The sequence below is a fragment of the Xenopus tropicalis genome, chromosome 3 (genome assembly GCF_000004195.4).
Source record: "Xenopus tropicalis strain Nigerian chromosome 3, UCB_Xtro_10.0, whole genome shotgun sequence".
NCBI classification, from domain to species: domain Eukaryota; kingdom Metazoa; phylum Chordata; class Amphibia; order Anura; family Pipidae; genus Xenopus; species Xenopus tropicalis.
Window position 1 is genome coordinate 24,427,423 of NC_030679.2, and position 16,489 is coordinate 24,443,911.

Here is a 16,489-nt window from a genome sequence, read left to right on the forward strand (position 1 = left end):
GGCTTGGTGGCAAGTTTTTGTGGAACAATGACAGTAGGGCACCACATATATTTGCACATCAAGGTGGACACCATCCCCAGTTCATCAAAGCAAGATGAAACTTATTTGTTAGCCCTAATTATTGTCTTCATAGAAATGCTAAGGTATGGCAACAGATTTGTATGGCCTAGTCTGCCAGAGATGCAGAACAACTTGTGTTTCCCAGTGCCAGAGACAAGGAAATAACCCTATAAAAGATAATCTAAGCCTAAACAAAAGATGCAGTATTATACAGTGGTGTGAAAAACTATTTGCCCCCTTCCTGATTTCTTATTCTTTTGCATGTTTGTCACACTTAAATGTTTCTGCTCATCAAAAACCGTTAACTATTAGTCAAAGATAACATAATTGAACACAAAATGCAGTTTTTAAATGAAGGTTTACGTTATTAAGGGAGAAAAAAAACTCCAAATCTACATGGCCCTGTGTGAAAAAGTGATTGCCCCCCTTGTTAAAAAATAACTTAACTGTGGTTTATCAATTTCAATTTTCAATTTCAATATCAATTTCTGTAGTCACCCCCAGGCCTGATTACTGCCACACCTGTTTCAATCAAGAAATCACTTAAATAGGAGCTACCTGACACAGAGAAGTAGACCAAAAGCACCTCAAAAGCTAGACATCATGCAAAGATCCAAAGAAATTCAGGAACAAATGAGAACAAAAGTAATTGAGATCTATCAGTCTGGTAAAGGTTATAAAGCCATTTCTAAAGCTTTGGGACTCCAGCGAACCACAGTGAGAGCCATTATCCACAAATGGCAAAAACATGGAACAGTGGTGAACCTTCCCAGGAGTGGCCGGCCGACCAAAATTACCCCAAGAGCGTAGAGACAACTCATCCGAGGGGCCACAAAAGACCCCAGGACAACATCTAAAGAACTGCAGGCCTCACTTGCCTCAATTAAGGTCAGTGTTCACGACTCCACCATAAGAAAGAGACTGGGCAAAAACGGCCTGCATGGCAGATTTCCAAGGCGCAAACCACTTTTAAGCAAAAAGAACATTATGGCTCATCTCAATTTTGCTAAAAAACATCTCAATGATTGCCAAGACTTTTGAGAAAATACCTTGTGGACCGACGAGACAAAAGTTGAACTTTTTGGAAGGTGCGTGTCCCGTTACATCTGGCGTAAAAGTAACACAGCATTTCAGAAAAAGAACATCATACCAATAGTAAAATATGGTGGTGGTAGTGTGATGGTCTGGGGTTGTTTTGCTGCTTCAGGACCTGGATGGCTTGCTGTGATAGATGGAACCATGAATTCTACTGTCTACCAAAAAATCCTGAAGGAGAATGTCCGGCCATCTGTTCGTCAACTCAAGCTGAAGCGATCTTGGGTGCTGCAGCAGGACAATGACCCAAAACACACCAGCAAATCCACCTCTGAATGGCTGAAGAAAAACAAAATGAAGACTTTGGAGTGGCCTAGTCAAAGTCCTGACCTGAATCCTATTGAGATGTTGTGGCATGACCTTAAAAAGGCGGTTCATGCTAGAAAACCCTCAAATAAAGCTGAATTACAACAATTCTGCAAAGATGAGTGGGCCAAAATTCCTCCAGAGCGCTGTAAAAGACTTGTTGCAAGTTATCGCAAACGCTTGATTGCAGTTATTGCTGCTAAGGGTGGCCCAACCAGTTATTAGGTTCAGGGGGCAATTACTTTTTCACACAGGGCCATGTAGGTTTGGATTTTTTTTCTCCCTAAATAATAAAAACCCTCATTTAAAAACTGCATTTTGTGTTTACTTGTGTTATCTTTGACTAATAGTTAAATGTGTTTGATGATCAGAAACATTTTGTGTGACAAACATGCAAAAGAATAAGAAATCAGGAAGGGGGCAAATAGTTTTTCACACCACTGTATAATGTTCAGTATATTGAACTAAATGTACATGCTTAAAGGTTCTACAGTCCCTGATCTTGTTAGGCCATCTTTCAAATGTCAAAAACTTTGCACATCCTCAGTGTGCTCTTGGATTTGGTCAAGAAGCTAAAGTTAGGAGCCTTCAAATTTGTCCACATCTGGGTACGTGTTAGGCTTCCTTTTGAGTGCCAGTGGCACTGCACATGCTCAGTGTCTTCTGTTCTGTAGCTAAGAAACTAAGTTTAAGTGTTCTTGGGAATCATCAAAACATCAAGAAAGTGACTTTATGCCTGTCAGATAAGCTGATCATTCATAAATTCTGGTGCACTGGTTCTTATGTACCATGTTATGTGAATCCAAATTAAAGAGAAATCGCAATTAGAATACATGATGATGCACTAAGGGGTATATTTATCAGGCTGTGCAAAAAGTGGAGTGAAGCATTACCAGTGATGTTGCCCAGGGCAACCAATCAGCAATTAGATTTCAACAGTTAGAAAATCAAAGCAAAGCATCTGATTGGCTGTTATGAGCAACATCACCGGTAATGTTTTACTTAACTTCTTACACAGCATGATAAATATACCCCTTAATGTAACTTTTCATAAGCAAAACAAAGAAAAAAAATTGTATATCTCTAATGTGGGAATAGAAAGTATCCAGCTCTGTTCACCATAGGAAACCATGTATGGTATGGCTAAATGACACTTATAGATTGGATTCAAATGATGACAAATAAAAAAGAATAACTACTATGAAATATTGCTAATCACATCCAATATATTTTCCATTTTGGGGCTAAAACAGAGATGGGTAGATCTAACGAAGACACTTAGTAGACACTGAACATCCTAATTTCCTGCTTCAACAGAGCGTGTAACAGAAGTGAACACGGATATCTTTGTCACCAGCTTTGGACCTGTCTCTGATCATGATATGGTAAGTCGTATGCATTTTTGCTTTCATCGGTAGTGGAATATAACATCAAGGTTTGTGCACATCATAATAAATAAATATGGCATATTTGCATATGTTAATAGCCTTACGAATGACTAATTTCACAAGCTTCTGAACAACTTATTATCCCTGTTCTTTTTTTTTTTTTATGTGCAACGGTTGACCTATATTTGCAGTGTTCTAAAAAAAGTGATTAGAATAATGTATTAGAAATGTTACTCACAGATAGGATGACAAACAATAATTATTATTTTATGGTAACAACAAACCTGTGGATGATGTCCTCTTTCTATTAGGTGACTGATCATTTCGGAACTGAAGTTCACTCAGATATTCAGAAATAGTGATGGGTGAAATGTTTCGCCAGGCATGGATGACAATGTCGCGGGTGACAAAAGAATAGCCGTGCGACAAAATAATAGCCATGGGTGACGAAACAATAACCGCACGACAAAATAATAACCGCGGGCGATGAAACAATAGCCGCACGATAAAATAATAGCCACGGGTGACAAAAGAATAGCTGTGCGACAAAATAATAGCCGTGGGTGACGAAACAATAGCCACGCGACAAAATAATAGCCGCGGGCGATGAAACAATAGCCGTGCGATAAAATAATAGCCGCGGGTGACAAAAGAATAGCCATGCGACAAAATAATAGCCGTGGGTGACGAAACAATAGCCGTGCGACAAAATAATAGCCACGGGCGATGAAACAATAGCCGCGTGACAAAATAATAGCCGCGGGTGACAAAAGAATAGCCGTGCGACAAAATAATAGCCGTGGGTGACGAAACAATAGCCGCGCGACAAAATAATAGCCACGGGCGATGAAACAATAGCCACGCGATAAAATAATAGCCACGGGTGACAATTTTTTTTTGTCGCATGACATTTTTGCTGTTTCGCTAATTTTTCGCCGCTTTGCAGAACTTTTGAAAGATTCGCAAATTTTCCGGCGAAGAGAAAAGGAACAGATTCGCTCATCACTATTCAGAAATAAATGTTAAGGTGAACTTAAAAGTTATTATGATGACTATATAAATTCTTACCCATACTGTAAGTAGAGTCTAACAAGGTTTAGAGCTTTATGATAATAAGGTATAAACATTGGCATGTGATATATTACCTTTAACAGAGGTGGGTCAGCAATAAGATCAATACTTTGACCTCAGCAAGTGATAACTGTACTGGGGCTTGGGATTAGGGTTGCCACCTTAGCCTATAGTTAAAACTGGGCAAAAAGGCATGTCATAATATTAGGGGCGGGACCAGTGATGCCAGGGATGGAGTCATTTCAGTGACAAAGTCATTACATATTAAGACTGGGCTATGATGTATTGGGGTAGAGTTACAGAGTCATGGACAGGGTTACTATGCAGCTTGGGCATAATTGCCTGGGTTTTTGAAAACCAGGCAGAAATCCAGGCAATCGTTTTGAACTTGGCAATCTCAGAGAATGAAGTGATAGGTCTGTAAGGGTAATAGACTCCAACATGCACAATAATTAAGGACAGATTTATCAAAATGTGAGTTTAGAATTTAAAGCATTAAAACTCATTTCCTATGCTTTTCTATAAGATTTTTAGAAGCCTTTTTATCAAAGTGAAAGTTAGAACTCACCATTTGATAAATAGGCTTCTAAGTCCGCGAAAAAATCGTTTAAACATAAATTAAACCCAATAGGATTGTTTTGCCTCCAATAAGGACTCATTATATCTTAGTACAAGTACAAGTTAATGTTTTATTATGACAGAGAAATTTCCGTTTTCCAGCTATTCATTTCCATTAGTAAAGTTCCTATGGCAGCAACTACTGGGGCTGGGCAAGGTGAAAAAGCTTCAGCACAATTAGTTCCCAGTAACCCAAAAATGCAAGCATTTTTCTAAAAAACATTCACAACTCTTTTTCTGACTTTTAGTGCTAAAAAAAAATCTGAAGAAAAAGTAAATGACTCCCTTAAGGTATGGAGATCCAAGTTATGGAAAGACCCCTTAACCGGAATGCCTCAGGTCCCAAGCATTCTGGATAACAAGTCCAATACCTGTACAATTAATACATATTCCCCTTGAAACAAATAGGAGTTAATCTAGGAGATAATGTCACATAGTTTATTCACCTTCATCTGGATCAACTAAATGTTAAACAGCTTTCATGTGGATAAAAATGTCATTTTTCTTGCTAAAACACACGCATCCAGTATTTAATCAGTTTGGCTGTCCCTTTGGACTTAGGAATACACAATCGATGTATTTTTCCGTCAAGGATGGAGGGATGAAAGATTGAAATTCAAGGGACCCATGACTGTTCTCCGACTTAACAACTTAATGGCCAGTAAAATATGGACACCAGACACCTTTTTTCACAATGGAAAAAAATCGGTGGCTCACAACATGACCATGCCAAACAAACTGCTACGAATAACAGAGGATGGGACTCTTTTGTATACGATGCGGTAAGTAGGCAAATGTACAGCATTGTGCTCAGCACAGTGTTTGGCTTATGTAATGTTTATATGGTATTGCAAGAATATCTAAGAATATAAGTGTTCTTATTTCACAATGTGTTTTATTTGAGAAATAATGAAGATACTTATTGGACAATTAAACTTCTGTACCTATTATTCCTTTGGTTTCTACAGCTTATAGAATATTTTTTTTTCATACAGTAATATCCTTAATATGACGAAAATGTTGGACGGTTAAGGGGGCCATGAAATTCTAACAATAGAAATCACTACACTGGCAAAGAATGAGCTTGGAACATTCAAAGGCAAGGTGTCCCACTGAAAGACCCATTAAAAGCAAAATGTACAAGTGATCTACTATCCAGAAACCCATTGTAGAACCGAGAAGAGCAGAAACTCTGTTCCCCAGAGTGTTCTTTATTTTTGATTGATTTGTTTGTTAGCTGTAATTATAAGGCAGTAGGCAGGTATAGAATCCATTATCCATAAACCCATTATCCAGAAAACTCCAAATTACAGGTTGCCCATCTCCAATGGACTCTTTAATCAAATAATTTAATTTTTTTAAATGGTTTCCCTTTTCTCTGTAATAATAAAACAGTACCTGTACTTGATCCCAACTAAGATATAATTACCCCTTATTGGGGGCAGAACAGCCCTATTGGGTTTATTTAATGGTTAAATGATTCCCTTTTCTCTGTAATAATAAAACAGTACCTGTACTTGATCCCAACTAAGATATAATTACCCCTTATTGGGGGCAGAACAGCCCTATTGGGTTTATTTAATGGTTAAATGATTCCCTTTTCTCTGTAATAATAAAACAGTTCCTGTACTTGATCCCAACTAAGATATAATTACCCCTTATTGGGGACAGAACAGCCCTATTGGGTTTATTTAATGGTTAAATGATTCCCTTTTCTCTGTAATAATAAAACAGTACCTGTACTTGATCCCAACTAAGATATAATTACCCCTTATTGGGGGCAGAACAGCCCTATTGGGTTTATTTAATGGTTAAATGATTTCCTTTTCTCTGTAATAATAAAACAGTACCTGTACTTGATCCAACTAAGATATAATTCATTCTTATTGGATACTAACACATTCTGTTGGGTTTATTTAATGTTTAAATGATTTTTTAGTAGAGTGAAGGTATGGAGATCTAAATTACAGAAAGATCCCTTATCTGGAAAACCCCAGGCCCTAAGGATTCTGGATAACAGGTGCAATATCTGTAGTTCATTGTCACCACTAAACTTTACCACCTGGAAAAGAATTGACTTCAACTGCTCAGCACAGTCCAAATATCAAAAGTCAGTGATAAATGCGATAACTTATTAAAAGGTTGCATAATGAAAGTCCTTTTAAAACAAAGTATAAAACCAACCTTTTTTTTATTAGCACATTCATACCCATTAGAAAACTATGTAAAAATCCAAGCTGTCAATCATATATTGCCTGCTCCTCCTCCATGCCTTAGATATAAATGTGTGGCAGACAATTACTTTCACTTTCCATTCAGTACTTTCCAAATATCACAACACTTCTCACTCCCCTCCCTCCTCACCATCTAATTGTGTAGCCTGTGCATGGGCATGTACTTCAGGTCCCCCATTTTGGGGTGATACAAAGCTTGCCTTAATAATCATACCCACAAATTGGATATTATTAATATAGTGTATAGTGTATAGTGTAGGTCAGTGCTGTCCAACTTCTGTTGTACCGAGGGCCGGAATTTTTCCGACCTACGTGGTGGAGGGCCGATAATGGAAGCCAGTTTTGACCACTCCCCTTTTTGAAACCACACCCACTTGAAACCACACCCATGTTATCACATGATCATACCCATATTAATGGTTGTAGTACAGCAAAAACCTGCTATACTCTGCCTTCCCTACCCTGCCTGTGTGTGCCATACTCTGCCTGCCCTACCCTGCCTGTGTGTGCCATACTCTGCCTGCCCTACCCTGCCTGCGTGCCATACTTTTACTGTGTGTGCCATTCTTGGCTGGTTTGTGCCATACTTGGCCTGTGTGTGCCATACTCTGCCTGCCCTACCCTGCCTGTGTGTGCCATACTCTGCCTTCCCTACCCTGCCTGTGTGTGCCATACTCTGCCTGCCCTACCCTGCCTGCGTGCCATACTTTCACTGTGTGTGCCATTCTTGGCTGGTTTGTGCCAAACTTGGCCTGTGTGTGCCATACTCTGCCTGCCCTACTCTGCCTGTGTGTGCCATACTCTGCCTTCCCTACCCTGCCTGTGTGTGCCATACTCTGCTTGCCCTATGCTGTGTGCACACACAGGCAGCCTACAGTGACACAATGCTGGCACTGCTCCTACAGTCTGCACAATAACTATATATTAAAAAACTTTTTAATTGCAGTACCACCTCAGTATATGTTCTTTTTGTAGTATGCAGGGATTATTTGTGGGTTTCTACTGCTCCTGAGGGGGGAACAGGGGAACAATGGGGGTGATTACAGCCTGAGCCTGAGGTGTGAACACTGCAGGGGGTAAACAATGCAGAGATTAAAAGGTGTGAACAGTACAGGGGATTAGATATTTAAACAATACAGGGGGATTACAGCCTGAATCTGAGGTGAGAACCATGCAGGGGGCCAGTTAATCTCAGTACTGATACCATTTAAAGCTTACACAAGAGTAAGCCATCAAAGCAGCCAGACAGGTGGGGGGCCACACAGAGGGGGGTCGCGGGCCGCATGCGGCCCGCGGGCCGCCAGTTGGACAGCACTGGTGTAGGTAAAGATAATTTTACTTAGCAAAAACAATAGAAACTTGGATTTTTGGAAATTTGGAATTATTTCTTACTGAGATCCCATTACAATTGTATGATTTTTTGCTTTTAAATATAATGGTGCCAGACAATTGTTAGAAAGGTTATACATTCAGTAAATGTGTTAAGAGTCAAGTCTTCCATATTAAGTGAGTATTACTTGCCAGATTGCCAATAAATTGATCTTGTCCCAAAACCATCAAGCCGTAATTCAAGAACTATTTCATAATTGTATATGGAACAATAAAATCGTTTTGTATTTCCCTGTTCACTGCTAGATCAATGTTTTATAAGCCCTTTGTGTATCCTTAAAGTAATAGCCTATTAGCTTCTAGAATATCAAGGAAACAGCCCAAATCGCTTTAAAATCGCAAGATTAAGAAATGCTATTATACTAGCCTTTTCTAACTATAGCCGGTAGCTTTCTTACACCTATAGCTGTCATCAAAATATTGTTTATAATATATAATCACTAAAAATATTTTGGTTTTCAAACCAGTGTTATGCATTGCATACTAGCAGGGAACATTACACTGTTTGGCTGGTTGAGTCATACAGTTAAGATTGATCTTATTTGAAATAAAAATTGTCTGATCAATGAATCAGGATTATTGTTTGATGTACATTTGCTTTTGTATTTGAAACAGAAGTCTTGGCATATTTATATAAAACTGAAAAATTGTTGGTGAACTTTGTATAAAATACTTGCGAAAAAAAAAAGCTTTAGCTTCTTGTTGTTGCTCTGTGCTGCAACCAAATACAATTGTAGAAATCCAAAAATAGGAAAAAAGCTTCAGCAGGTTTGCTGCAAAACATTTATTGTGGGTAGTGGTTATCACTACCCACAATAAATGTTTTGCAGCAAACCTGCTGAAGCTTTTTTCCTATTTTTTGGATTTCTACATTTATATAAACCTATTGTGATTTATGGGAATACTGAGGGCCAGAACTAGGGGTAGACATGAAAGGCAAGTGCCTAGGGCACATCTAGTGGGGGACAATAGTTGTGCAGAAGACAAAAATGTTCTGGGATGGGAGGAAGGGGTTAATGAGGCCAGAACATGAGGCTTTGCTCCCTCTACAGGTGAGGGCGGTTGGGTGGGTATCGCGGAGGGAGAAAGGCGCAGTCTATCAGTTCAAACCGGGGGGTGGACATTTACTGTAGGGATGTTTTGGGCATCTAAGCCTGGTTTGAGTATTTGAGTATATGAACATTTCAAGGTTTATATGCCACACACTTCTTTAGAGCTCAGTTAGGAACCACAGCCACAGTTAAGGTTACTTTAAAATTGCAGCTGTCGTTGTGCTAAGTGACGCCATTCATTAAAAGTTATGGCATCAAGTTGCCAATGTGCCCCACCGATCCGTTCAGATGGATCACAGGTGAACCCTGAAGCTATCCCCACCTAAAAGTTGATCGGATCACCAGTGTTTTGTTATTTTTAAAATATAATTTGAGGTTTGCCCTGGCGCATTAACCCTTTGCACACCACAACAAAATCTTTCTTTTCACTGCACAGCAGCAAACTTTAACCTCTGACTGATTCATATCTGTTATATCAGCTATTCATAAGCTGTTCCTGTTACTGGATAACATACACAAATACTGCCAGTGTCGGACTGGCCCCCAGGATACCAGGAAAACTCCCGGTGGGCCCAGGTGTCAGTGGGCCCTCCTGCTCCTTACCATTTGGCCTACTTCATGGTCATCTCCTATTTCTGAATGGGAACAAAGAGGAGAAATAAATAGAAGGATAGATGCTAGCGTGTAAATAAAAGCCTGGGCTCTCCACTTTGCTCCTTATTAAAAATGGTTCACAGGGATGTACTTTAAGCCTGCTCCAACCTCATGGACCGCAGTACTCTCTAACCTTTACCTCTCAATGACTCGCAAGGGTTTTCCAGGAAAAGCCATGTGTCGCCCCCCCCTGGTGCAGTGATATTATATTAAGATAGCTCTGTATTTAGAGCAAGGAGCAAATGTGTTCTATTTTAGAAGCAAAAAGAGCTGCACCTTAGCGGCAACCAAAAGGGCAACTAAACCAACTATTGTCTTTCATAACATTATTCGCTTCATTTTTAGGTCTGATCAGTTGAATATGGGTATTTATGATAATTGATTTTGTGTGTGTGTGAGAGAATCACCCTGTAAAAAAACCATTCACCAACAGGCAAGAGGATGCCCTTGGAAATCTTTCTGTATACCTTAGTATCTTAGTGCACTAATGGGGGAATTTCATAACAGTTGCTAAATTAATCCAGTTCTCTAAACTCATAGCAAATAATGCTCTAGTCTCTGTGGTTTGAAAAGAAAATGTGGTTGCTGTTATCTGTTTACCAGTCCAGGAGTAAAAATTGTTTTAATCATTTTCCTTCCTTTTCCCTTCTCCTTTTTTTAATAGATTGACTGTACGAGCGGAATGTCCCATGCATTTAGAGGATTTCCCAATGGATGCACATGCTTGCCCATTGAAATTTGGAAGCTGTAAGTCTTAATATTAAAATATAAAGAGTATTTATCATTGGTTTACACTAAATATTAGTTTAACTACTTACCTTACTGGGAACATAAACTATTCATTCTGCCATCTGATCCCCTTGGGGAAATGCACATCCCTGTAGAATAATATAGAACTTGGAAACCTACAATCTGCCGCTATGTAACTGTCAGCAACATAGATTCTACCTGGCTGGCAGTTAAAGGGTTAAATGTTTTTCCATCGTGGCTAATGAAAGATTCAGATTAATCAGCAGGATGTCAGTGGAAATGCTACCATTGTGGTAAACCTCAGGTTTCTTTCACAAATTCCGTGTCCTTAATCTATCAAGGCAGTATGATTGATTCAAGGGCTCCTCTATTTTTAATATCTGAACTGAAATATCTGACCCACCCCTTTCCCAGAAGAGTATAAGGATTAATTAGAATGGAGTATAATATATTTCACAATGCAGAGGAAGACCATTGCTTGGCTGTATTATTAGAAACAGAAGTCAAAGGGAATGATTGAAAATTAGTGCAATTCTTTTTACATTTAAATGGACGTCAGTGTGTCCTTGAAAAATAAAGAGATTAGAGCAGATACTCTTGGTACCCCCCAGGGACCCATAGGAGAAGCTGCATTCAAGAACATGTGCTGTCAGGCTGGCAAAGATTTCACTTGGTGCTCTGCTGCACTCTACAGGCAGAATGTGCTGAATGGGCAATGACTGGGGGCATCTGCGTAATGTGCAGGTATGGGATTTGTTATCCGGAAACCCGTTATCCAGAAAGCCTGTCTCCCATTGACTCCATTTTAATCAAATAATTCAGATTTTTAAAATGGATTTCCTTTTTCTCTGTAATAACAAAACAGTACCTTGTACTTGATCCCAACTAAGATATAATTACCCCTTATTAGGGGCAGAACAGCCCTATTGGGTTTATTTAATGGTTAAATGATTCCCTTTTCTCTGTAATAATAAAACAGTACCTGTACTTGATCCCAACTAAGATATAATTACCCCTTATTGGGGGCAGAACAGCCTTATTGGGTTTATTTAATGGTTAAATGATTCTCTTTTCTCTGTAATAATAAAACAGTACCTGTACTTGATCCCAACTAAGATATAATTACCCCTTATTGGGGGCAGAACAGCCTTATTGGGTTTATTTAATGGTTAAATGATTCTCTTTTCTCTGTAATAATAAAACAGTACCTGTACTTGATCCCAACTAAGATATAATTACCCCTTATTGGGGGCAGAACAGCCTTATTGGGTTTATTTAATGGTTAAATGATTCTCTTTTCTCTGTAATAATAAAACAGTACCTGTACTTGATCCCAACTAAGATATAATTACCCCTTATTGGGGGCAGAACAGCCTTATTGGGTTTATTTAATGGTTAAATGATTCTCTTTTCTCTGTAATAATAAAACAGTACCTGTACTTGATCCCAACTAAGATATAATTACCCCTTATTGGGGCAGAACAGCCCTATTGGGTTTATTTAATGGTTAAATGATTCCCTTTTCTCTGTAATAATAAAACAGTACCTGTACTTGATCCCAACTAAGATATAATTACCCCTTATTGGGGCAGAACAGCCCTATTGGGTTTATTTAATGGTTAAATGATTCCCTTTTCTCTGTAATAATAAAACAGTACCTGTACTTGATCCCAACTAAGATATAATTACCCCTTATTGGGGCAGAACAGTCCTATTGGGTTTATTTAATGGTTAAATGATTCCCTTTTCTCTGTAATAATAAAACAGTACCTGTACTTGATCCCAACTAAGATATAATTACCCCTTATTGGGGGCAGAACAACTCTATTGGGTTTATTTAATGGTTAAATGATTCCCTTTTCTCTGTAATAATAAAACAGTACCTTGTACTTGATCCCAACTAAGATGTGATTAATCCTTACTGGAAGCAAAACAATTCTAGTGGGGTTAATTAATGTTTTATTGATTTTCTAGTAGACTTAAGGTATAAAGATCCAAATTACAGAACAACCCCTTATCTGGAATATCCTTGGTCCCGAGTATTCTGCATAACGGATCTTTTACCTGTAAAGGTATGGGATCCCTTATCCAGAAACCCATTATCCATAAAGTTCCCAATTAAGGAAAGGCCATCTCCCATAGACTCCATTATAAGAAAATAATTCTAATTAAAATTAAAAATTAAAAATTATTCCCTTTTCTCTGTAATAATAAAACAGTACCTTGTACCTGATCCCAACTAAGATATAATTAATCCTTATTGGTGGCAAAACAATCCTATTGGGTTTAAATGATGTTTTAATTATTTTTTAGTAGACTTAAGGCATGGAGATACAAAATATGAAAAGATCCCTTATCCGGAAAGCCCCGGGTCCCAAGCATTCTGGATAACAGGTCCTATACCTGTACTGAGCCTATTTGGTACAAGATCTATGTTGCTCTGATCCCAACTAAGACACAATTAATTCTTATTGGTGGCAAAAACTTCCCATTGGGTTGATGTAATTTTTAAATGATTCTTGTTGATTGACGTATGGAGATATAAATGACAGAAGAACTCCTTATGTGGTAAACCTTAGGTCCCAAGCATTCTGGATAACAGGTCCCAGGTATTATTGCACCCTTCTCTAAAGCAATGCAGAGCCTGGGGCAATTAGGTTAGATATAAGCATAAACCATGTTCTTATATAAGGGATTCTCTTGAGTGTAGCTTCAAAACTATTCCTAGTGTCAAACCTTCATGCAGTATGCTTGCAAATCCTTTGGATCACCTGTGAGATTATGTCAAAAATGTGTGCAAACCGTACTCTTAATGGCAAGTTACTATAGCAACATAATGGGTGCTCTCTAGCAAAGCAGTATCATAGCACAATGATGGTTAGACAGTGACCTAGCTAAGAACTGTTACAGTCTTTGTTCCAAAATGAGGAAAAATAGAAAATATAGAGACATGCATGCCTACAAATTCACTTTCCTTAGAGCCGAGCTGCTGGTACATTTATATTCCATATGGCCCTAGATTTTGAAAAGTGTCTAGGGTTAACCGTTAGATATAGTACAACATGGGCCATGGCTATTTAATGCTATATACTGCATTACTATAGTACATTAATTGCACATCTAAATCATTCACTTTATTCAACCTTGCACACAAGCTGCTTGCTTAATATTCCCTTGATTCTCCTTGGCTTGTCCACACAGTCTATAAAGACCATCAAGCGGAGATCATTTGTTTATTCCTGCCAAAAAGAAAAGAGTCCATTGCTATAGATTTCAAATGTTCAATACAATGGGATTGTAGAGAGTCCCTTTTGAAGGGTTCCTGTTATACAGATTCATTGCTGCAGATTTATGAAGGCTCGATACAAGCCGTTGTGAAAAGGTCATGTAAAAGGGATGAAGTGTGTTTTTGTGCAAACATCAATATAAGTCTAAGGGCTGTACTGGAATACAAACTGAAATGTATCAACTATGTCTCAAGAAAGGGTCTCAAAACAAAAAATTGGGTTTTTGTGAACAAATTGGAATAATATTTCTTTATAAGAAATAGCTTGGTAAGACCCTACCCTATGCCTAACTTTATACTTAATCAATTAACAGTATGTTCCTGAATTAGCACAACCTTAATACCAGTTAGGCAGCTGCATATTGTAAAATGTGGCCACATTGCATACTTTTCTCACAATAAGCAACTAAAAAGAGTTCTAAAAATTATTTTCATAGCATAGAACCCCCATCCCCCATAGAACCCCCATCCTACAAACCATAGAGAAGATCTAGCTTGTCCCCCCACAAGCCACTCTATAGTTTTGCTCCCCCTAGCTGCTGGATATCCCAACATTCCAGTATTTCAAACTTTCAAACACTTTCATAACTTTCTAATGGTGTGTAAGTAATGAGTAATGTGAATATTATGTAACATTACCATAGCATTACCAATGATTGAATCATTTAATAGTACAGGTATGGGATCTTTTTTTCTGAAAACTTTATAACCAAAAAGTTCTGATTCTTGGGATGGTATCTCCCTTAGAATACATTTTAGTATGTCTCTTTTCTCTGTAATAATAAAACAGTAGCTTGTACTTGATGGTAACTAAGCTTCATGAATCCATATTGTTGGCCAAACATATTTGTATGGTGGTCCAAATTACAGAAAACTCCCTTATCCAGCCAGTGTCGGACTGGGAACTCAGGGGCCCACCAGAAAACCTTAGACCCTAGGCCCACTTTCCAAACAATTTTCCTCCTTTCCTCACCCAACCTCTTTATTGTCCTAGTCTCTTTTATTTACATGCTAGCATCTATCCTTCCATCTATTCCTCCTCTTTGTTCCCATTCAGAAATAGGGAATAACCATGAAGTAGGCCAAATGGTCAGGAGCAGGAGGGCCCACTGACACCTGGGCCCACCAGGAGGTTTCCTGGTATCCTGGTGGGCCAGACCGACACTGTATCCAGCAGATCCCAGGTCCCAAACATTCCTGATAAGAGATGCAATATTTGTATATTCTTGTGCACCTATAGGAAAACCTAAACAGGCTACTTTGCTCTGAAGAGTTCAATTTACCCATAGCTTCAATGATAGCATAGCATGCCTGTTGGTCTGTAAGGCCTTGACCTAAGCCCATGATTTTTGTTAGAGAGACAAATAGAGGTTAAAAGGCAGTGGTAGCTTAGGTAAGGCTGTAACCTCAATCTGAGCCAATAAGGTATTCTAAATATAGAAGCTCTTTAATACTAAATGAAAGATTCACTGTACTGCTCTGGAATACTACATGGAATGCCTATGCAGAAAAACATATGTGGCATTTGTATTTATAGCCTATGAACCAACATAAGTTTTTAGTAAAAGGTTATGCCTTGAGTGTATTGGTCCCATTTGGCAAGACCAACTACTTTAAGGAACACAATAGCTATAAAGCTACTATAGAAGGTTAATATTGCAAGCACACAAATCAGTGGGCAAAAGTAAAATAAATATTCAGTAAAGGAAAAGTAAACCCTAAAATGAATATGGCAAGAATTGCAGTATTTAATATAATAAACTTATTGCACCAGTCTAAGGGTTCAGCAATGCATCTCTATAGTAGTAATGATTCAGGCCTTCAGAGTTGGAACAGGACCTACCCTTGGATTCTGTTAGAAGTGTCATTGGCACTGCACATGCTCAGTGTGCTCTGGGCAGCTGTTGAGAAGCTAAGCTTAGGGGGTTGTTGCATATTATTAAAGGAGACATATCCGATAAAAATTATGAATGTATCAGTGAATTATACTCCTCTAAATATAGAAGGACTGTGCTTAAAAAAGTTGTATTTCAGACTGATTGAGAAATTCCACCAAAACCCCACTAGTCCCGCCCATCTGTTCCACTTCCGGCTGGCTGAATTCTCTGGATGTGCAGGGGGGCCAGCAGCCCTCAGTACACTGCACTGTAGGATAGGAACAGCAGCTAGGCTGACCTGATAGGGAACTGAAGCCTGTCTGTGCTTGTGTGCCTGCAGGGCTGTGATTGGCTCTCCCCTCCTACTGTGCTTCTGGCAGGGACAGTTAGGACACGCCCACCCTTCATTTCAAACACGGACAGAGAAGTGATAGGATCTATAGGGAGCAATTGTTACAGATAGGGTTTATGTTTAGCCCAAAGGGAAAACAGCACCATATATTATTCATAATTGCCTACAAAATTAGGGTTTTTCCCATTTATCCAATATGTCTCCTTTAAGCAGAAGATATGGCTCATATAAGCTGATGCTACAGGGCTGATAATTACATTTGTATGCTTATTGCACTGCTTTATGAGCTGCCATATAATTGGAATCTGAATTAATTACTAATTAGTCGTGTACTGTGACATTAATATCCTATATACA

General features: G+C 38.7%; 1 protein-coding gene across 1 annotated transcript in view; it reads left to right on the plus strand.

The window, feature by feature from the left end:
• The window catches only part of gabra1 (gamma-aminobutyric acid (GABA) A receptor, alpha 1), a 96,167-nt gene that overhangs the window by 42,410 nt on the left and 37,268 nt on the right, over positions 1 to 16,489 (plus strand). Inside the window, exons 4-6 of the mRNA XM_031898734.1 lie at positions 2,779 to 2,846; positions 5,100 to 5,320; positions 10,532 to 10,614. Of these exons, the coding sequence (XP_031754594.1) occupies positions 2,779 to 2,846; positions 5,100 to 5,320; positions 10,532 to 10,614 (372 nt within the window). The remainder of the gene's footprint in view (positions 1 to 2,778; positions 2,847 to 5,099; positions 5,321 to 10,531; positions 10,615 to 16,489) is intronic.